Source organism: Takifugu rubripes, unplaced genomic scaffold, assembly GCF_901000725.2.
Source record: "Takifugu rubripes unplaced genomic scaffold, fTakRub1.2, whole genome shotgun sequence".
Taxonomy (NCBI): domain Eukaryota; kingdom Metazoa; phylum Chordata; class Actinopteri; order Tetraodontiformes; family Tetraodontidae; genus Takifugu; species Takifugu rubripes.
Window position 1 is genome coordinate 1 of NW_021821608.1, and position 22,552 is coordinate 22,552.

Sequence of the window (22,552 nt, forward strand, 5' to 3'; positions counted from 1 at the left end):
TTAGGAGAAAAGACTTAACTTATTTTGAGAAGTGTATAACGAGCTATAGAACGTAGCATAAATACGATCACTTCAGTATACATTTAATGGCTCGTCAGTCTGACATGCACTACTTGTACAAACCACCAGGTGGCGTGTCGACACGTTCCTCAAACCAACATCAGGTCCGCACGTGCAGCCGTGCGTGGAAAGATGTGCGCTGTTGTGAGCGGGGTTGTTGGCGTTTTGGTCGCTGGACCCCCCCTGCTCCGTCATTGGCTGTGACGTTTGAGTGACAGGCGCTCGGTCCAATAGCGTTACCCCACTGTGCCCGGAGGGGCGTGCTTCCAGTTCCATCCTAACCCAAGTTGTTTTGACACATGCAGGCATCCTCGTGATGTGACCTGTGTGCGAAGTTGTTCAAAAGTGACTGAAAAGACGACCAGACGGTTTTCAGACACGGTGTCGGGCTCATCTCTCCGTTTCGTAGCTCGTCCATCATGTCCGCAAACAAAACCCTGGGGGACAGGAGCGACATCCCTGATCTCCTTAAGTCTTTGGCAGACTATCCTTTCTCCTTCCCGGATTTTGAAGACGCTGGTAAGTTTAAAAAAACAAAAAGCTCAAATGAAACCTGTGGTAAAAGTACTTTTTGAACAGTTTTCTCATATTGTTTAGAAAGAGTGTGATATTATCTAAACAATGAAGGTTTATACAAACTGTTTGCTAATGAACTAATCGATGAAATAAGGCTTAGACTATTATGATTAAAACAATGCAGAAGACTATAACTTAAGTTAATCATTTGTAAAGCAAAAGAAGCCAGTATTATTTATTTAAGATATAGTGTGTTTTTAAAAGACAACTTGTAAAAGCTGCAAACCACTCAACAGTCTTCTTATAGTGCGATAGAATCCCAGACACAAGTTCTGTGATCAGTGCACAGATGATTGTACCTTGAATTTTTCCTTGGCCTCTTTGGTACTGACTCATCTAGTTATCTACTTTTTGTCAGCAGCCTGCTTAACCTACAGTCAAAACACAGCAGCGTGCAAACTGATGCAACAGGACTGAAATGTTCCCTGCTCAGGGTTTAATCTCTCAAGCTTCTATGTAGACTGTGTATCTCTTGTTTAATCTTAGTTATTCTATATCGTTCATGAAAGCAAAGTCAAACATGTCTGCACTTCCTTTTTGAAGATGTTTTCCCCCATACCAAAATGAGGAGGTGGGTTAAAACTCGAAACAACTAGTTGGGTTGAGATCTTGTTAGACTTGCTTTCAGGTCAAGTGCTTAAAAGTGCCTTTGTTGTTTCTTCCTAGTTTTTTGTTTGTTTTTTAAGATATATATATATAGTTGTGGTTAACGACATTAAAAGAGCAATAAACACACATAACAGCAGTAACTGATACATGAAACACATCCAGGCTTGTGGGCCGCAGGGATGTTCCTCTTTAATACGCTCCTGTCCAAACAGGACCTTCAAATGAGGTCAAACTACCACCACAATAATAGTGTAGCTGGGTCATCAACTGTATTTCTGATTTAAACAGTTAAATAAATCAATGAACTGTTATTTAAATGTGACTTTGACTGTCCTGCATTGTTGCAGTTCACACACTTAGTCAGTTCAGTGGTGATATGTCAAAGCTGGCTGAGAAGACACATCACCTGGCTGCACAACCAAGAAAGGTTTTAATGATCTGAGAGCTTTATCCTGACTAAATAGACTAAAAAACCCTTTTTTCTTGAAAATCGTACCCTTTAATCAGCATAGCAGTGGTTCAGGTGCAGAACGCTGATTATCTGTTTTCTAGTTGCACCCGGCAGTAATAATATGTGACACTGGCCCATGTTTGCTGCTTTTAGTTTAGTTGAGGTGAGGACTGATCGATTTACTGGTTCTCTACACTGTTTATTTACAGTCAGTGCACGTTTTGGACTCCACACAACGGGAAAACAACACCTTCCCACTGCTGCTGCAGCACCAAAACTGCCAGGCGCTTTCTCTCGGGTGTGTGTGTGTGTGTGTGTGGGGGGGGGTAATTAGTTGATGCAAATTTATTTGGGGGGGGATTAGTGGTGAACGTGTGGCGTATTTTGATTCGAACATTATGTTCCTGCGCACAGGAACTCGGCAGGAGTCGCACGCACCCTTGCGTGCAGCGGTACGGCGCGTGCACGGTAACGTGAGCGTCTGTCTTTTGTCGTACTACTGCCTGCGTACAATATCAAAACACATTTTCTGTACAAATAACTGGCAAAACGTGTCCCTAAATACGTGTTTGGGAGTCCACAATGATAATCGACACAATCACATTATACGGCGACGGACGCGACTGTTGGGAAGTCTAAATAAAATAGTTAGTTAACAATAACAATAATAGTTTACATTTTTAAGACGCCGTTGTTATCCTGAGTTGGAATGTTATTGATTTTAGTCTCGCGCAGCACTGTTCAAGAGTGGGCGTGCCGTGTGGTGGCTGGAGCTCGCCTTGACTCCCACGTGCTGTTTGTTCGAAACCACGCCCATCGACAGATTGTACTTTCACGTGAGTGGTGTGCGAGATCAGGCACGTGTATGTTCACGAGTATGTAGTCAAGGGAAGGACAGGAACGCGAAAGTCATTGTTCGAGCATCTTCCGCTGGATTTTTACAACATATTTGCCACGATAATGATTAATCATGGCTTTTATGTCAACCCACGACCATGTTTTAAAATGGACAAGAGTAGTATTTAATATTTCGACCTGATCTGAATTTCTTTCCTTTGTCTAGCAGTTACAGTCATACGATAAGTTTGTCTTTAGTTGTTTGATACGAAGGATTGATTGTATGTTTTTGTTTTATATTTTGTTTTAAACCGTGTCCTGGACTCTGCGAGCACAGAGCACCGTCATAAACATTCGTTGGGTGACACCGTCAACCAATCAGGTGCTTCCATCCCCGGGTGGGCGGGGCGTGCGGTTCATGAATATCCAATAAGCGTGCTGGCTGCGCTAAGAGAGCGAGGGGACATGGATCCTGTTTCCAAGCGCGTTAATACCGACACAAAACACCTCTGCATCGCTTAAACAAGTCTCGAAGACTATTTGCTTCTACCTTATTTTTTCTCGGTGGAGGGTTTTTTTGCGGAAGGAAGATCGTTACGCTGCTCTTCGCCTGTGTTAAAATGTCTGTTAAAGCCGCGGTGACAGGAGCACTTCAGCCCAACGAAAACGCTGCTGCCCCTGCCTCGGAAAAGTCCTTTGTTTTGAAGAAAATAATGGACATTCCGCCTCCCAACATTCTGGAGGAGGGTGACGACGGTAAGACCAGAACGCTTTGTGGGTAGTTACGCCTAATGGATTAGTTGCGATTTTTGTCGCTTTGTTTGAAAATGCGCACGAGAACAAACACGCATCGATCGTGTTTAATGGGAACATTTGGCCTTTGGAATAATGACGCCAGGTTAGGACGGACTTGTCACATGTCGTGCAGAGCGCGCTTCATCCGAGGGTCGAAGGAAACCGAAAAGAACAATAAGTTCCAGTCCCACTGCTGCTGTCCATGCAGAGCAGGCAGAGTAGGAAGAAAGACCCATTCGTAGATTTTCCCTGATTCATCCGAATTTAGTTGTTATGCATGAAAAGCTCATGCAGCTTGTGGTTTACCGCAGATCTTCGAGTGTTCGTTCGCTTCCTCTGTTGGTCCCGGAGCCTCATTCTGCAGACAGAACATGAATATAATCTCTCACTTGCATTTCTACTCCTTTCGTCTGACAGATAGACCACAGCCCTTTCTGTCCACCCTGTCTCTCTCCATCCCGCCTGTGTTTGCGTGCACAAGTTTACATTTCAGTCGCAATGAGCTATCACTACATCAGTGCTAATATTTAAATACGCCCTGCTCGTCTCTTTTTCATGCAGAAATAGAGAAAGAGAAGTTGAGCTCGTCTGAAGATGTGGAAGGGGGCGGGGCTGCTGCACCCAGTACGGGTGGAGGCAGCGGTACTGGTGGAGTATCAGCCTCCTTAACCCCAGCAATTTGGGAGAAGACCATCCCCTATGATGGCGAGAACTTCCACTTGGAGTACATGGACCTGGATGAGTTCCTCCTGGAGAATGGCATCCCTGTTACCCTGGAGGAGGAGGAACAGCTGCAGAAATCTACAGCTGGCAAAGGAAAGTCCGTTCCCAAGGTTACTGCTTCAGCGGCCGCAAGTGCGATTACTACGACCGCCGCCGCCACTACTACGACCACTCCCCCTTCTGCTGCAGCCTCCGTCTCCGCCTCCGCCTCAACATCCTCTGAGTCCGCTGATTCTGCGGAGAGCTCCGATCCAGAGGGGTTGGTGATAGTTACGACTCTACAGCCGGCTAAACTGGAAGACGACGAAGATGAGGATGAGGAGGGACAAGAGGAAGACTCATTGTTAGAGGTGTCAAAGGAAGAAGTGGAAGTCAAAGAGAAGCAAACGGGTAAGAAAGGCTCATTTGACGTGTTTTAAGACTTCATAATTCGCCCCTTTCCGTAGATCCCTAAACAGCCTGTAATAGTCACTTAAAAACAGATTTCTACAGAAGCAGGCGCCTGGAGAAGCCCAACCTTTCACCCACGTGCGTGCAGTCACCCTCAGTCACACTGATCAGCCGTCTCTCGGGCTTGGTCTGATGTGAAGCAGTGTGGTTGGATTAATTTGGCCTCTGTTCCATTCGTCAAATCGCAAGCGATACAAGTTTTTGCTTTTTTTCTTTCACCTGTGTAGCAGGTAAAATGTCCTGAATGGCACTAATGGCAGATGAGCCTGGTGTTCTGCTCGTTCCCATATGTGAAAATATGTGGTTGAGCAAAACTGGATAAACTACACATTGAACAATCAAGTAAATACACAATTTAAACTGCCAACGAAGTGCTTGATGCGCTCTTTACCTGTGAATACTGAGCTCAATCAGCCCTGCTTCCTTCTGTTTTTGAGCAGTTATTTTTACTGTTCCACACCAGCCAAACGGTAGAATGTGGTTAAAATGCTGTTGTGTATGTGTTTTTGACCCTTGATGTGTATATGAGAATGTGTTTTTGACAAGAAATTGTGGTAACGTTGCAGTTTTTTTCTCTTTGACCCTTGGTAATAAACAAGTCGTGTCATTTAAAAAGAGAAACTTGTGAAACGCTGGGAAGAGTCGGTCCTGAGCTCAGGTTCCTGCCGCCCTTACAGGTCGTAACTCTGAAGAACGCAACACTCCGTCCCCCATTGATCCAGAAGCCATTGAGGTGGACATCAATTTCCAGCCAGATCCCACAGACCTTGTTTTGTCCAGTGTCCCTGGGGGGGAGCTGTTCAACCCACGCAAGCACAAGTTTTCTGAGGACGAGCTGAAACCGCAGCCAATGATCAAGAAGGCCAAGAAAGTCTTTGTCCCAGATGACCAGAAGGTAGCCTGTTGTTCTATCATCAATGTGATCAATTATCATTATCAATTGTCAAGCAAACTAAATGGTTCTTTCACCTTCTCACCCTGTTCTCCGTTTGCGTTCTCCCAGGATGACAAATACTGGTCCAGGAGAAAGAAGAACAACGTGGCGGCCAAACGTTCTCGCGACGCACGAAGGCTGAAGGAGAACCAGATCACAGTGCGCGCCTCCTTCCTGGAACGGGAAAACGCTGCGCTGCGGCAGCAGGTGGCCGAGCTGCGGAAGGACTGCGGCCGCTGCAAGAACATCTTGGCCCGGTATGAGGCGAAATACGGCCCACTGTAAGAGATCCTGAAAAAAGAAGTATCCAACAGCCTATTCATGAGACATCAGAGCAGAACTCCCTTCCCAGCAGAATTTAACACGGACACAAACACTAAGGGAACCTAAATTTGCACTGTTTGCTGACCTCCAGTCCATGTGTCAAGCTTTGAGTTTTGGATACACGCTGGTAGGCAGTGAGGCATGATGGGAGCGGTGGTCACAGGAAGGCCTGTGGAGAGCGCCTGGCTCCTACACTTGGACAGATGAGAGGTGACGGAGGGGGGGCACGATCGTCCCAGGAAAGCACCATCCACCTCTAGACAGTTTACAGGCTCAGAGCAGACAGGTGCAAAAGATTTGTCGGCTTCTAATAAAGAAAATAACCATTTTGATCACTGCACAGCACTTCTCAGTGGACCAAAGCACGAGTAAGTTGTCGGCTTCCTTTTTTTTTTTTTTTCTCGCCGTCCCTCACTTTTCCTCGTGTCGTGTACTTGCAATGGTGTCGTGTCTGTGCTTCCTTTTAATTCAGTCTCGCTTCGGCTCAGACGACGGTTGTTGATGCACTTGTGACCGGGGCAGATGATTGCGTGGATGCCGGTTCGGGGGGTGTTGCCTCTTCCACGTTGAAGAGAAAGGACGCAAAGGTCTCGGATCAAAGGGGGGAGAAACACACAAGAGCGTTATTTGTGTGAAAAAGTCAAAGTTCTTCCTTTTTTAACCCCACTTGCACGTCTCTGTGCACACAAACACTTAATTGTTTATATATAGTCTCCTTGCACCAGATGTGTGTGTGTGTGTGAGACAGTGTGTACTCCAGTTTTGCAGTTTTTTCTTTAAACAAATAAGAGGAAAGCAAAGACTGTGGTGGTGGCAGCTGTTGACACTGTTTACCACAGTTCTAATGGGAGGACTTGGTAGCTCGTTAGGGGAAATAATATGCATGGTCCACGTTATAAAGCTACGCACTTCCCTTTTGTCTACTAACCTCAGATCAGCTTCCAGAGCCTCACTTATTTTTCTTTTGCAAGGATGTTTTGCTAACGGTGGTAGAGCAGGTTGCTTTTAATTAAGGACCCGTGTGTGATGATCTCCAGGGCCCTCGCGGACGGAGGGGTATGGTTCCAACGTAGGGATGTTTATTTTACTGCACACTGCAGGCAGAGGGTGCTAGAGCCTTCGTCTGCCATCGTGCAGTGACGGCTGGGTTATTATCAGTTTTTGTACTATCAGCAGGCCCAAAGTCGACTGCTTCGAAAACTTGTACATAAACGTCTCGCGGTCTTTATTCCCGGAGACTCTAACTGTGCTTTTAAACCCAATAGTATACTTATATTTGCCAAATAGTCAGTGCTGTATTTATCCTGACGATGATAACACATCTGTTGATTATGATGTATAACAATATGCCAGATGATTCTAATTCTTTCGAGGAACAATACTTCTAATGAAACCAATGCAGGGAATTCAAAGGGTAAACTGTGTTTTTTTTTTTGACATTTTGTGTTGACAGATTTGTTTAATTTTTTTCTCTATATGTGTGCAGTATGTGTTTGAACACAGGGGACAGGGCACACTCATACTTTACCTCATCAAACTCCTCCTGTTTCTAATGGGTCGCTGTTGAGCAGGGCTACAAAAACAATGGTTGAAATCGAGAGAGCACACGAGCAGCTTGGTTCTCTTTCCTTTTTCTTGGCAAAACCTTGAATCCCTTTGCCAAAGCAACCGAGTTTGTATCTGAATTAGTAAAACACACCATTGAAGACTGTTATGGGACTATATCTCAAGTGTCTTTGGCTGACGCAGACTTTTGCGATCAGTCGGCTTGTGCTCATCATCGCCGTGCTCTTGAAAAAGAAAATAAATGTGGCAATAATAATCTATTATGTAATGCTTGGTTTATTGTTTTGTTTTCAGTGACAGTCGTTGTAAAATAATCCTACGATGTGCTAAATAGAAATGCCCCAAAGTCATTTGTGCTTCCATTTCAGATCCTCTGTATTCTGGGATCCCAGTGCATGAAACCCAGTAACCTGTTTGTTTTTTTGCATATTCTACACCAAGTGTACTTAACGTCTGTGATCCATCAATGAAAACGCGTATTGAGCTGGGCGGCTCGGTGGTGCATTGAAAAACATTGTCAGAGGAAGCGATGAAACGCTGCTGCTCTGACGTGGACGCCGCCTGCGCATTAGCGCCACCTATCTTTGTGCAGCAGTTACTTAATTGTGGGCTAGTCAGCTGCAACGAGCATGGTTGGATCACTGTGGATTGTTTGGCATTGAAGATCGATCTATATCTAGATGCACTGGCTTATGGGGGAGGTTGTGTTTTTAAAGTCTTCTTTTGGAATTTCTTGATTGTTTTGCAATGAACTTTGCATGGATCAGACATGAATCACCTTTATACACAAATGCAGTCGATTCAATGTAAAATCTTTGATTTATTTCAACTAAATTGAAGAGTGAAGGTACAGGCCTTTATTTTAAAAAGAAAATAGTGTAATTATTTGCAGTACTGCACACAAAATGTAGCAATCTCTTTTTATGCACATTGACATTCAGTTTGAAATTGTTGTAGAAATTTAAAAATCTTAACAGCAGCTACAGATGTGTTTCACTAATAGACACACTTGGGAACCACTGCTGTAGAAATGGCAGCTTTTTATCTTTGGGATGGTCTTATTATTAAAAACAAACAAAACTGAAAGCAGATTTGAGGTATCCATGTGTCGCAGGAGTACATTGTTGGATGCTCGTCATAGAAACGAATACATTCAGTGTCTACGTCATGAAAAAACTGCAGCCTGCAGGTGGCACACGTGAACGTTGTTTCTGTGCCTGAAGATGGTGCAAATTACTATCGGAGGGTCTAAACTGCTGTCAGGAAATGTTGGCGCTTGACATGAGCGTAGCTATGACAAGTTCGGAAGGGTATTTAAAAAAAAATCTATAGAAAATATTTTTGTAAATGTCTTCTTGTGGTGATTTGCTTTCATTTCTTTTTGTATAAACATGTATTTCCAGTGTCCTGACCATGTATAGGATACATGCAAATGACGTAATATGTCCTAACTGTATCTTGTATCATGCATATGAAATAAATTTAAACTTAATCACATGTCGTTTGACCTTGACTCACTGACATGCAGCAGCATCGCCAGGGGACGTCGAATCAGATTTGAAAAACGTTCACAAATGAACATGTCCTTCTCAAATAAATGCACGTGCACATCCAACATGTGCCTTATTGATGGCCGTCCCATTGTTGCCTCTCACTCATCTGTATTCCAGAGTAGGAGACATTGCGTAATGATATCGAGAGTGGTGTTGCGTAACAGCAGCAGCATCAGAAAGCGTGTGTGTGTGTGTGTGTGTGTGTGTGTGTGAGAAATGGAGAAGAGCGCTGTAAGGGAGGGGCTTGAGGAATCTGTATGGAAAGGATGATGCGGTTGTAAAGATGGAGGGAGGAGGGGCAGACAATATGGTGAGGGGATGGATGGGGGGGAAAGATGGATGCAGCTGCCAAGGCAGGGAGCTGGAAGGCTGAGATGGAGACGTGCACGGGAGCCGAGGAGAAGCCCAGCCATGCATGTTAATGTCACATCACTGCACGTTAGGAGCCCGAGGCCCGAACACGAGCGAGCTCAAGCCGAGCAGGAGGCTCCGCGGACGGTGATGAAATCCAGAGTAACACCTATCCAGATGGATCCAGCGAGTATCCCGCAACTCCGATTTGAGGATCTCATCCGTGCTTTAAATTATTGATCAAACGTTACCCGGGTTTGTTTTCTGCCATGTGTACCAGCCACCCGTTCAGTCAACCAGGCCGACACAATTACTTTATTTTCCATGCATCTTTTTTTTTGCCAGTCATGTTTTCTTTTATTATAAACTTAAAAAAAGAATCCAATACAATAAGAAACTGCAGTAGTAACTCCCCATTCCTGGGGCAGCACAGAAAACAGGTCATTGCATTTCAGTAGTGAAAGATTCATTAAACATCTACAGGGAATACAGGTCAGATACAAAATCTGGAATGGGGGGGGTAATAATACAGGCAGGAGAAAGCACTATAATATATAGATCTGAAATTTTAATTCTCTATTTTACCCTTCAAGGTTACATCTAAAAAAGAAAAAAATATGACAATGAAATATTCCAAAGTGCAAAAATGAAAGTCACGCTATAAGCAAAGGACATCGTGATGCACCCCCGATGGAAAAAGAGCCAGACACCAATTCCTTCATGTAAAATGTGCGCCAACATTCATGTTTAAAGAATCTAGTTTGTTTGCATTCCCATAAAATTAAACAAGCCTCGTTTGTCGGAGTTATTTGGGCATTTCTGCAATTTAAAAAATAAAAAAGGGAAGAAAAAAAAAAAGAATATTAATGTGGCAAAGCCAGTTCAAACAGAGTTGATCACATTCACGAGAACACACTTCCTTTTCCCTTCCAAACCATCTAGAACACTGTCTCCCAGTTAAGGAAATACATAGAATTTCTTTTCCACCCCAGGATGCAGAGAGGTAGAGACCCCTTGAATTCTTCAGGGTTATTTAAAGTATGGCAGAAGACTGGAGAGGTGAGGATCTGTGAGCACAGACAGGCTGGGGTATGGCTATAGCATCACAGGCTGGGCTGGCCTATGAGTGAGGAAGTAAGGAGGGATCGCTTTGATTTAACTGGAACATAAGAGGGAAATCGTTTGAATGTACTTAATATAAACCTAAACATTTGGGGGGGGTGTAGTGGGAATAAAAATTAGCCTTCAATGTAGAGATATTTTGGTTTGGATATGCTGCCGACGTCAGACTGCCTTGGAACACAGTGAAAGCAATCGGCCATCTTTTCCTACACAATCCCACTGTAAACATTCACATCTTGAATTCTTAATCTGACTTGAAGGATGGATACATTTACCCGTCTTATTAGACAAATGCTGTACACAGTACAATACACATTCAATGTTATATTCTGTACATCTTTAATTTTGTCTCAATTTGCATATATTTATTTATCTGGAAAAATAACCTCAGCACGTAAGAAACTAAAGAAAGAATCTGAACACAACCTTTTTATATATACACATATTCATTGTTTGCATTTGCGATCATTTGCAAAAACAAAAATATAGAAATATTGCAAATAAATTACAAGATTAGAAATGTAACTTCCCCTTACAATCGTAACATTTGAAGAGATTTGAACTTCCCACCCATTCCCTTTAAATAGAAAAGAAAATCTGCATGCGTATGACAAAGAGTCACATTGCAAAAAGGTCCTTGTTTCATCTTGTACAAAAACTTATGGGTACAAGTCTAGAAAACATTCAGATAACCAGAAAAGATGGGCAAGATCTCCTCGCAGCTCGACGAAGCCAGATGCAAATAAAGCTCCAGTTTGAAGCTCTAAAGCTTTTCATGACTGGTGAAAATTATGCACGGTTACCAAATGAAGCACAGAAGAACGGGACGCGTCTGTGGGAGGAACACGACAGAGGTGGAACAAGGCTGGATAGCTCAAATCAACATTTTGGGGTTAATTTACACTAGATTTTAGAACCAGTCAGCCAACCAGGCTGGTAAACGGATGATCAGGGATGTGACAAATACGAAGACGATACAACCTTGTCTGCTGTCAAAAGTGGTGAGCGAACGGTGCGACTATTTGGCTTCAGTACCAGGTAAACGCCTCAGAATCGTGCTTTGGGTTCTAAAGCGTCGCCGTGTGAGCCCACGCGCCGCGATGTCACATGGGCAACAAACCTTTTGTGCTGCTTCTCCTCCTCAATTCGTTCCCTTCGCCCTTGCCTTCCCTCCTCTCCGTGCAGAGAACACCTCTCCTTCCAAGGGAACGTCGCGCAATCACGCCAGCTTGCCTGCTCTATCCCATCCCCCTCGCCCATGTCTCCTCCTGTTCACCTTCACACACACACACACACACACACACACAGCTGACAGCAACCATTAGCCTGTGCGCACGTGCATCATTCATGTGTACGTTTTTTTGTTTTTTTTAAAACTGAAACCCCTCTAGTGCCCAAGAGACGTATTTGAGGTATCAGCATATATCTGCGTCTAAAAATACAAAGAGTGGACTGAAATTCGCATTGGCTGAGATTTTGCCCGACCTTCCCAGCAGCGAGTTCTACTGACAAGTATGATACATTCCTCTCCCGTCGCTCCCCGAGCACCATGATGCTCCACTTCTGCTCCCACTTAAACCCGTGTCATATATAATACTCATTCCAACAGACCATAAATGACAAAAAAAGGACAATGGCAGCGTCGAGGTGTGCCCAAGTTCTTTTCAAGGGTAACGGGCCTACCGGGCAAACAAGGATTCACTCAAGCGTGGTAAGCAAAAAAATAAAGGAGTGATGAAGAGAGGGGCGACACAGACACAGCAGAGAGAGCCCTGTTTGAGTACTTGTGGCAAGTAGGGCAGAGCAGATTGCAGAGCAAAATGCTGAGCGTTCCACAGCCAGCGTTCTCTGCAGGACTTGGCGAGGACCTTTTTCACAGCGTGACAGTGCAGAATGAGTCAGTACTCTAGATTGGGGTCAATAAAAATACAAAAAAAGTTCAAAATTTTAACGTCAATCTTTTAAAACAAAAGAAAAAACACATTGAAATTACGACCCACCCACCCCGTCTTTAGAACGCGTGGACAAAAAGGTATCTGTAGCTGTGAAGCAACAATCACACGAACCATTTAGTGAACATGTTATTTTTAGACTGTACTAAACTGTCTTAATTTCTGTTAATATTAGAGCAAATTGTTAGAAAAACTGAATCTGATAACGTTCAACCGCGCAGCTCCTGACAGATGCAGGCTCAGTTAGCCAGCACAACAGGCTGGAAGGACTGGCTAGGGTATTGCAGGTTGTAGCTTCCTAAACCCTCCACAAATGGAGACTTCTCCATGTAGGCGATCCCGCCGTTGTTGCCAATAATACCCACGTTCTGGGCCGGAGGAGGGCTGGAGAAGGGGTCAAAGGTTGAATGGGTGCCAACATTGAGGGGAGGTTGGAACGGGCTGGACTGATGGTGTATGGGCTGGGCGTCATCGAAGAAGAGCGACCCCGGGGATCCTGGGTAGACAAACTCTTTGGCATTGGGGGAGAGCTGACTGGCGATGGGGCCTCCAAGGGAGTGCAAGGAGAGGGACAGAGGTTTGTGCTTAAGCGGTTCTGGAGCCGAGATGGTGGTGGGTGAGCGGGAGAGCATCCTCTGGGTAGGTGGTAAGACGGTGGCAGTGCTCGCTGCTGACACAGCCCCGCTACACTTCTTCATTTTGGTCGAGCCAAACTTTGTGGCGGCAAAGGTGGCGGTCGTGAAGGTGATCGGTTGAGGACGGGCAGTGGGAAGAGCAGGAGGCTGCTGTGGGGAGGGCAGGAAAGGAATCCCGCTGCTGGGAGAAGGGGTAGAGGTGTTGGAGGAGTGGGTGGCCGGGTCTGGGGGTGTGCTGGAGCTGGGGTAGCTGAAGAGTCCAGGGCAGGGCTGTGCAGAAAGAGGCGTGGGAGAGCTAGAGAGTGAGGGCATGAGGGCAGGAGCTACCTGGTTTCCGATGGGTACAAACACCTGAGCATCTGGGTTGAAGCATAGACCCTTTGCCTCTTCGGCTTCTGGGTCTCCTTTCCCTTCCCTGATCATACCCTCGACCCGGTCACCATCACAGCCCATGACTGGAGGATCCTCCAGGTACAGAACCTTCACTGCCCCCTTCTCGCCAATCTGGTAAGACACCTCAAAAGGGTCGATCCACACACTCAGCTCTGCTGGGACATTTGCACGCACTTCCTCCGTGTCCAGTCCACTTCTTTTGGCGGCCAGCTCCACCACAGGGTCCCTCTGTGCTCCCAGGTGAATGCAGCGGAAAGCAGAACCCCTGAGAGGTGCTTCCGGGTACCAATGGCCCACAAACCGAGACACCAAAATCTTCTCCAACTCCTCACCAAACAGGTCGGCTCGGCGTCGAGGCAGTTTGTTGTACAGGTAGGACACGATAAAGTTGAGGGCCACCTTAACCTCGAGATGCATGGCGCCGCTGCGGATTGAGACGGTATTGAAAGCGAGGCGATGCGACAGGGAGCTTTTTCTCTGGCTTAGTGTAAAGTGTGTGATTCCCTTAGTGTCACCATGGTAAAGGCACCTCTACGTTGCTGGCAGCGGGTTGTTGGCTCTTTATTTCCACAAATAAAAGTGTCTGGTCCTGACTGCGAAGAAAAACAGAAGAAAGACGTTCAACAGGAAGGATTTTTATTATCAGCATGCACACAAAAAGAATAGGCGGGTAATTTAGGATGTAAGAATATAGCAATGCTAATGTTATGCTAGTCCAGATCACGAGGGTTTAATGGCACAATGATTCACTCATCACCTAAATTGGTCAAGAAAATAAACAGGTGAACATTACAAGCCTCCGAGTCACCTGCAAATATGCCAGAACAGCAAAGTCATACAAGACCCTCCTCTGTCAGCCTCTAACATCCGCATATCCTCTAACATCTAACATACTCTTTTTCCCACTTGCAAATGAAGCTACACGTGCCGGATGAAGAGCGGCGAGAACAAGGCCTTCAAGATGTTGGCTGCTGCCGCATATGTGAAAAGGGTGAGATTGGGGGATAAAACTGGGTGTGATGGAATGGGCCTCACGGGCTCATGAGAGCAAACCCCCTCACGCTCCACTGTTGACGTGTTGTTTAATGGTCATCACCTCGTCAGAGTCAGCCCGGCACAAACGGCAGCGGCTATTTAAGAAGAAAACAAGATACCCGAGACCCAAGTTCATCTTGTGCAAATGGTCGCTGTATAACTCCACTAAATCTTGTCACAGTCTGGGATAAAAATAACAATTGATGTTTAGAAACGGTAATGTGTCCGTCTGATGCACGGCTTGAACTATTATGATTCATTTTTAAGGCCTGTTGTGCAAAATAAAGGTGGAATCCATTAGGCCCGTTTCCTTTTTTGTTTACAGACTCATTTTCCCTGCTGCAAATGCACCAAAAACATCCTCTACGTGTGGGATTTTATCTATTCCAGGTCAGACAAGAATAACGATCGTAACAACATGAAAACGGAGACCCTCCGGGAGAGAGGCCGGTTTTAGCTTTCAGGTGAGAAAAACCCAGCAGAGCGTCCGCATCACGAATCTTCTTTGACACATTTGAGAAGGAAAGAGATGCACAATGATCAGATGTGCAACAGTGACGGTGGGCTGCAAGAGACTGAAGAACTCCTTCTGTTTTTATGGACAAAAACAAGCTGGGATGAAGAGGGGGCAGGAGCTACTTGGAGATTCCTGCCATAGGTCAGCAAATGGCATTGGAACAGTGACAACACGTTCATCTGAAATTAGTTGAAGAATCCCTAATGACAAACAATTAAATCATAATTATATACACAGTAGTTGAAAGCTTGAAGCCTAAGTATATACATGTATAAACCCCCCCGCTCTCCACAACCCGTGGCAACATAAACATCTTCAAACGTAAAATGGACGCAAAAAAATAAATAATCGTGACTCCTGACAAAAGACAAATTGTGCCGTTTGGTCAATGGCGTGCTCCGACAAAAACAAAGGCTTAATTCATTATTCATTAGAGTCGGCGCATTAGAAACAATACAACAGAAAACACACACAAAACAAGAAGACGTCAACATACAGCATCGCGCTCTTGATCACCCGCGATCGATCATCTGTGCACAGATGAGTGGATTTCATTAATTCAGCAGCCGTTTCATTACTCACCCCGTTGTGATGCTTCTCCTGGGCTGCTGCGTTTGTCAGAAAAAACCCGACTCCAAGGCGCACAGTTGCTGACAGCTTTATTTATTTATTTGCCTCTTTTAGGGTTTTTTTCCCTCTTTAATAATAGACTTATTTCCAAAAGGCCAAACGCTCCCAGCCGCAGGATCCCGCTGACACTTGGCGCGGAGGAGCCGGAGAAACTTTACTGTTTGACAACCCGGCGTATTTATACGCCGTGAGTCGCCTACACGCCCATGATAACAGGGACTACTTTCCTCATCTTCTTCTAAAATAGACGCTTTTATTTTGATGTTTTCCTTCGCACATCTTCAAACCTAGGCGCGCCGCCGGCTTCAGCGACGGATTCATTTGAATATAGCAACAGGACAGTCGTGTAATTTCTGCATTATCCTTTTCGAGGAAAGAACAAGCACAAAAATGTGCAAGTGCAGATTTTATGCTTATTAGCGGCGGGTTCTATTTTAAATAGCGGATGGACATTTGTAGTCCTATTCTGTCGTTAGGCATTGTGCTAAAAATACAAGAGGTTCTAGCAACAGAGTTTCTATTGGCTACGATCAGGGAGGACCCTCTGATTATTGGACTGCAGCAGGCTTCAGCGGACAACGGAACCTACGACGCAGCAAAGGCTTTTGGGAAATGGTGTTTTTCTTTTTAAACAACAACAGATTAGAATTAAAGTGAAATTTTGACTTTGTGTTTGTTGGCATCCGCGCATTTAGGCTTAGCTTAGTATTTATTAGATAATGCTAGTAACAGTTAATGCTATTTTTCAGATACTATTAACATTTATCAGATCTCAGAAATAATATTTATGCCATTAAATCACTGATTGTGCTTTACTGCACTTTTAAATATACAACAAGCAGCACTAACACTAGTACTACTAAGAAACTTTTATATACCTAATCATATTTTACATACACAGGCATGCAAAGGTTTGGGTTACAAGTGACACCTGTTTATATTTTAAACAAAAATGTGTATAACTTATAGTTTTGCCTTTAACATTGTTAAATTAACAGAGAAGGAAGAGGGCCTACAGCCATAGTTTGGGCCCTCTGCATAGTCCCCAGTAGCAACTCCATGGCAAGTGTCACAGCTTTTAAATGCTTTTTGTGGGGAGCCAAGAGTCTTTCATTTCTTGTTTGAGGTATTTTTCTCTCTTTCTTCCTAACAAAAGTGTTCCACTTCTGTTAGATTCCTGGGCCACCTTGCCTCCACTGGTGTTTTGAGCTCTAACCACATATTTTCAATGGTGTTTGGGTCAAGAGAGCGTGATGGTCATGGCAAAACATTCAGTCACTTGATCCATCAAGTACTTTGTGTTTAGGATCATTATTCATTTGTAGAAGTCAACCTTTTTTGTGTTTGCTCAAAGACTTTATTGGAATTTCAATTAATCCAGTCTTCCCTGTTAAAAGTTCCCCTTGTAATTGGCTGACACTCGACCCCAAGCCTGATGGATCCACACCATTTCTGACCAACGTGACCAAACTTTTGCAAACTGAACATTTTAGGTTGACATTATAATAACATTCTGAAACTTAAATTACTTTGTTTACGATATGGATCTTTGGGAATTATTTACCATTAACCATTCCTTATTCTACTGTTGCTTATAATGGCTAAAAAACAAAACCTATCCTGCAGTATACCAGTGTTATGTATTTCCTCATTACCATGTCAGAGAATTCCAGCACAATTGAGCTTTTCACAAACCACTTTTTGTGTTTTAAGTTGTCAGATGAAAACTTCAACAATGCTAAAGAAAGTGTAAAAAAAAAAAGAAAAATTGTTGATTCCCCTAACGCATGAGCAGGTGGAGGTGTGGTTAGTATAGGTTAACAAATGTCACATGATCTGTTGAAACTGTCACCAATTTTTAGGTTGAACACAATGAATTTCCACTGAATCGCCATAATAAGTGGCAGAGTTATTGACTTTCCTCATCTCTATTTGTGTAAAAGTTTCCATTCCACAAAGGTTTTGCATTTTGAGGAACCGTAGATTCTTGGTCAGCAAGTGTGACTTGAATGTGAAATTTAAACACTTTAAAAGACAAGATTTTTGTTAAACATCATGTGCCCAGCAGTTAAACAACGTAGCCAAAATAGACTATTCTTTTTCCCCCTTTAATTCTTGGGAACATTTGCACCAGTGCTGCTTTCAAAACAATGTTTGAACTCTCCCAACATTGTATTCCTTTGATGTATAATTTAACTACCTTTCTACGGGATATTTATTACATAACTGCTTATATAATGTTTTAGCCCTAAACTACAGGAACCTTTGTTAAGTTTTAGGGTAACTTGATGCTGTTTCCTCTGGTCTCACGGGCCAAAGAAGATGACTTGACTCTGCAGCCTTCGGCGCCAAGGTCACGGCAGCCATGAGTTGCTTGGAGTCTAACTCTTGCATTAATTATGAGAACATGCATGAGTATATCTGCATTGTAAGCAGATGCCCTTGTCAGACATACTGAAATGATTAGAATCCTGTCAAAATGTTGATTGGTTCCATATGGCTCATGAGGGTAAATCTGTGTTTGCATCTTAAATTTTTAAACATGTCTTGCTTTGAATTGTCGCTTATTTCAGTGGGTTACATAATTCCTTCTAATATAGCACTGCAAAATATCTTTGTATACAACTGGATAAAACATTGATCTGAAAGACTGTAGACACTGAGTTCCTTTATCTGCACTGTCAGTCTCGGAAGTTGCTTCACTTTGTCAGAGAAAATTGAACCTGGTCACCTGATGACCCTGCAGGGCTGGACAAAAAGTGTGGGCCTAGACCACATCAAGAGCATTTTTCTGTTTTGGTGTCACAAAACCTGAACCTTTGTCAGTTCTTATTACAGGAAGTGAACATTGCAGTGTATAAACTGCTGCTGCCAAATAATGGGATTGGCTTCTGGAAACCAGGATAGGGCAAAGTACAACACAGAAATCTACATTCAATCAAAAAAATTTGCTTTGCCTATACTTTATACACATTACTCAGGGCTTCACGTGCACCAAAATGAGATCCAAGAATTTTCCTTCAATTTTTAATCACTCAGGCTTCTGTGGATGTTTTTCTTTCTTTGACTTTGGAGTTAAGTTGCAGAAATCTGCTTTAACCTGTCTATAATGATCTATTTAATGTTGGCCCTCCAGTCACAACAGGGGAGCCAGAACACCTACCAGGACTCCTCCTGAAAGCAGCTCAGTCAAGGTTCCACATTTTAATTCCAACACATAAACGTGTAATCTCCAATGAAGAGTGGTCCAGTTGGCTGACATTTATGACTTATCTTGAGTTTATGCTGTTTAGATGAAAGGGAGGCCAGTGAACAGTAGAAACGACCTGGATGACATGGGGATCCTAAGTAAGTACGCAGTAAGTGGAAGGCTACAAGTTAAAACTGCATCAAGCGGTGGCGCCCTCTATTGGCCGTAAAGAAGAAATGATTGTTATGTGAGTAGAAGGGAAGGAGCCAATCAATTATGTAAAATAAGTAAATAAAAACTGTTTTGCTTCTTCACAACGGAGCAAACGTACAACACAAACCAAGAGAAAGAGTAAAATGGCCCCACTGACTGGAAATCAGATGGATTACATTATTAGATTAATATTACAGTGTTTTTAAAGTTAATCAAGTTTAATTTAGAGAAAGGGATGCATGGGTAAATATGATGCGCAACAGAATGGATACTGACGTTAGTTACATTAATCTAGTCCATAACAAAATCAAAAACGGCCGGAAAAGAATGTTAAACAAGTGTAAATCTCCCGTGTTTGTCATCTTTAATCATCAGCCATTAAAAATGTGCCTATAATGTTTGATTTTTTGGAGGGTTTTGATCTTTGCAAGTATCGTAAAATGATTTAACCACCCGTTACACATAATTGCACATTTCGAAAAGCCTGTTAGTGTTGAAAAACATTTGATTTGACATAAATATCAAGCTTAACTGTAAAGCTAGAAAATTTCATGAAAACACTGCGTGAAGGCATGCGTGTTGTTTCATTTCATTTCCAACTGCGCTCGGATTAAGCAACTCTTTATTAACTTGTGCATTAACATTTCCTTCAAGAATATGAGAAACTTTGGTTCAGTACAAATATTTTTTAAATCAGTTCCGAAAACACTGCATATTTACAAGAGATGTCAAAGGGAAGTAAATGAAAATTGGCGACTGCTATCATTTATTTTATGCCATTTATTCATGCTTTTAGCCAGATATGGAATTAATCATTCGAACGTTTTCTTAAGTGATTCGATGCTTTATTTACTTTTCTCTACAGGTGATAACTACAAGCGAACGGGCAGTATTGTGCCTTTTAAATTTTACGACATGTCGCGAAAGACTGTTGTCGTAAATGAGTTCTTAAAGACTTTTCGGCAGTATTGTCACCCGCATAGTTTCTTCGTTGTAAATGGTTTATGAAAGGGGAAAATTGAAAATGCTTTTCACGTCTTCGCTGTTGTGAAATGCAAGAAATGCCCTTAAAGGGGCGATTAATCCAACAGTAGTGATTGTGCGGGTGGAAGCGAGGATCAGGCCGGCGGCATGTTTGTGTTGGTGGAGATGGTCGATACCGTCCGGATCCCTCCGTGGGACTTCCAGAGACCGCTCAATGAAGCCATAGCCGAGGAACTGAACAAGAAACTGGCCAACAAGGTTTGCATCCCAATGCCAAAAGTTATCTATTAAGTCTGGTAGTGTCGTAATCTGACCCTGAAAAATGTGAATTTGTCAATTGTTGAACTATCGCCTCAGGTCGTCTACAACGTGGGCTTGTGCATCTGCTTGTATGACGTCACAAAACTGGAGGATTCCTACATATTCCCAGGAGACGGTGCTTCTCACACCAAAGGTCTGATGGAAGCAACTACCTATAATAGGTGCTAAAGTTATGGAGCTTTAAGAACTTCTGCAAGAATTTTAAATTTGTTCTCATAAATGTCTCTATACTTGGAACTGGAATCCTCTGACACGTTTGTAAAGTTTAGGAGCAAGTTAATTTCATAATCACATGAAATCTAACAGCAAAGAGTTACCATAGTTTTTTTTCTTTGCTTATGATCTTATTTAAATGTAGCTTTAGGGGATTTGTTACATCTGCACATTTTGTAAACAGTTTTGTTTTCTCAAAAAGTAATTGTTTTTAATTGATAGCAGATATATAGCAGATATATAATGTTGTGGCAGCTTGTTATTTGGTTTTCCAGAGATTGATTATAGTTATTCCATGAACCACTAATGTGTTCCACTCTTTCTTTTCAGTGCATTTCCGGTATGTTGTTTTTCACCCTTTTCTTGAGGAGATCCTGACTGGCAAGATCAAGTACTGCAGCCAAGAGGGAGTTCATGGTAACGCCCTGACTGTTGTCTAGAGATGTAAAATATCTGTGTTGGTCGTCATTCATCCAGGTCACAGTTATCCCAAGCGTGTTTCACTGACCAACTGGAGTTGGATATGGTTCTTGAATGCACTAGTACATCTAGAAATGTACTTTCTCGTTATAGAACGAGTCATTCTAAACATTTAGTGGTTTGAAAAGGAAATCAAGGTGTTGTGTATTTACTTCTATTTTAACGAATGAATATGTGACAACGGTCTCTTTCACAGTGACGATGGGTTTCTTTGATGACATTCTCATTCCACCAGAGTCACTTCAGCAGCCTGCAAAATTGTATCCTGCCAACACATATTTTATGGCAGAAGTTTAAAAAAAAAAAAAACCACGACGTCATCCTTAACCACAGCTGCAGCGATGAAGCAGAGCAAGTTTGGGTTTGGGAGTATGAGACAGACGAAGGAGCGCACGACTTGTACATGGACCAAGGGGAGGAGATACGCTTCCGAGTGACGGATGAAGTGTTTGTGGATACGTCACCCACGGGCCCGTCTGCTGCTGAGAAGGAGGCGCCAGCCCAGCCAGGACAGGCGACAACCTCCGCGCCGAAGGAGGAGAACAAGGAGAAGAAGGAGGCACCGTACACTCTGATAGTAAGAACATAATTCATGTGTGACATGTTTGACTCTGTTAAAGGTGCACATTTTCACACACACATAAGGATAATATCAAGTTTAGAGACTGTGGTCCAGGAGCCACTTTTGTGTAGTTGTTGTGCACCACTCCTGTGTACACAATAATACGATGGGTGCAACTGAAAATGGGGGGAGGAAAAAGCATCCAAGCTGAACCGCAATCACATAGCAGCACTTTGAGTCACCAACATCTGAGTTCACCCAAAACAGCTTCTCCTATCGAGTTTTGTTTTCTGCTTGTTCTGTACAAAAATAACAACCACAAAAACACATGCTGTTTTTTTCCCTCCCCCAGGGGACCATCTGTGAACCGGGCCTGGGGCTACTGTCATGGTGGAACAATTAAAACTGAGAAATGTGCCGGTTCTAAACAAATACTGACGCAGACTATCAGAGAAACTGAAGCAACCAATCCAGAACTCTGCTGTGGTGATGCAACTTCTGTCACAACAGCGCTCTTTACATTTTGGGACTGAACATGTCAGCACTTGTGTACATGATAATACACCGTTTTCCCTGACAACACCGTGATAATGCTGCATTTGGCAAATGTTGAGTTGAAAGGTGTGAAATTTTGTTTTTCCATTCATAATAAAATATACTATTGGAAAAAAAACCGACTTGGACAAATAAGTACAACGATCAGAAGAGGAGGTCAGGTATCGACAACAGCATTTCTGAGTCTCCTCACCTTCAATGGCTGTAACATCTGTCTGGGCAGATGTGATGTGTTGGTTTGTGATTATAGGAAGCAGGGATTAGAATAAATCCTACAGTTTGGAGGGCAGCGAAGGTCTCGCTCTAATGGATGTGGAACAGATTCTGTTGCACTTTATGTACATTTAGTAGCTGCCCAGAAGTCAACTTGGCTCTGGCAACGTTTGCTGCAGGAATCTTGGGCTCAGATCAGGTGGAATTATATAAATGAGCACTGACTCACAGGAAACAGCTCATCGCAAGTGCAGATTGTGTAATGAAGCAGATCTGAGGATTTAGATCAGTTTAAGCGACGTTGAGTT

The 22,552-nt window shown here is 43.3% G+C and overlaps 3 protein-coding genes across 4 annotated transcripts; 2 read left to right on the forward strand and 1 right to left on the reverse strand.

Moving 5' to 3' along the window:
* The first annotated feature begins 393 nt into the window (after positions 1-393).
* Positions 394-6,124, forward strand: LOC101073097 (thyrotroph embryonic factor-like). 2 transcript variants are annotated; one of them, XM_011617231.2, is made up of 4 exons: positions 394-579; positions 3,890-4,441; positions 5,179-5,396; positions 5,505-6,124. In XM_011617231.2, the coding sequence occupies exons 1-4, from the start codon at positions 480-482 to the stop codon at positions 5,718-5,720; spliced, it is 1,086 nt and encodes a 361-aa protein (XP_011615533.1). In that variant the 5' UTR covers positions 394-479; the 3' UTR covers positions 5,721-6,124. The 2 variants fall into 2 exon arrangements, with proteins under 2 accessions (XP_011615533.1, XP_011615532.1); XM_011617230.2 differs by lacking the exon at positions 394-579 and adding an exon at positions 3,102-3,289.
* Positions 6,125-11,724: 5,600 nt separating this feature from the next.
* Positions 11,725-15,684, reverse strand: LOC101073998 (protein Tob2-like). The gene is made up of 2 exons (XM_011617232.2): positions 15,466-15,684; positions 11,725-13,924 (listed from the first exon to the last, which is right to left on the reverse strand). Exon 2 carries the CDS (start codon positions 13,746-13,748, stop codon positions 12,543-12,545), a length of 1,206 nt encoding a protein of 401 aa, XP_011615534.1. The 5' UTR covers positions 13,749-13,924; positions 15,466-15,684; the 3' UTR covers positions 11,725-12,542.
* Positions 15,685-19,845: 4,161 nt separating this feature from the next.
* LOC101073324 (RNA polymerase III subunit H) lies at positions 19,846-22,149 on the forward strand. The gene is made up of 6 exons (XM_003976304.3): positions 19,846-20,158; positions 20,258-20,354; positions 20,765-20,851; positions 21,111-21,174; positions 21,254-21,491; positions 21,829-22,149. The coding sequence occupies exons 1-6, from the start codon at positions 20,048-20,050 to the stop codon at positions 21,877-21,879; spliced, it is 648 nt and encodes a 215-aa protein (XP_003976353.1). The 5' UTR covers positions 19,846-20,047; the 3' UTR covers positions 21,880-22,149.
* Positions 22,150-22,552: the final 403 nt, after the last annotated feature.

What these genes read in the sequence shown, in the direction of transcription:
- LOC101073097 (XM_011617230.2), top strand. Translation starts at nt 3,154, where the DNA reads ATGTCTGTTAAAGCCGCGGTGACAGGAGCACTTCAGCCCAACGAAAAC. An exon ending in AGTCAAAGAGAAGCAAACGG is followed by an intron (nt 4,442 to 5,178) that starts GTAAGAAAGGCT and finishes CCGCCCTTACAG; the next exon opens with GTCGTAACTCTGAAGAACGC. An exon ending in TTGTCCCAGATGACCAGAAG is followed by an intron (nt 5,397 to 5,504) that starts GTAGCCTGTTGT and finishes GCGTTCTCCCAG; the next exon opens with GATGACAAATACTGGTCCAG.
- LOC101073998 (XM_011617232.2), bottom strand. Translation starts at nt 13,748, where the DNA reads ATGCATCTCGAGGTTAAGGTGGCCCTCAACTTTATCGTGTCCTACCTG.
- LOC101073324 (XM_003976304.3), top strand. Translation starts at nt 20,048, where the DNA reads ATGTTTGTGTTGGTGGAGATGGTCGATACCGTCCGGATCCCTCCGTGG. An exon ending in CTTCAGCAGCCTGCAAAATT is followed by an intron (nt 21,175 to 21,253) that starts GTATCCTGCCAA and finishes CCACAGCTGCAG; the next exon opens with CGATGAAGCAGAGCAAGTTT. An exon ending in AGGCACCGTACACTCTGATA is followed by an intron (nt 21,492 to 21,828) that starts GTAAGAACATAA and finishes TCCCTCCCCCAG; the next exon opens with GGGACCATCTGTGAACCGGG.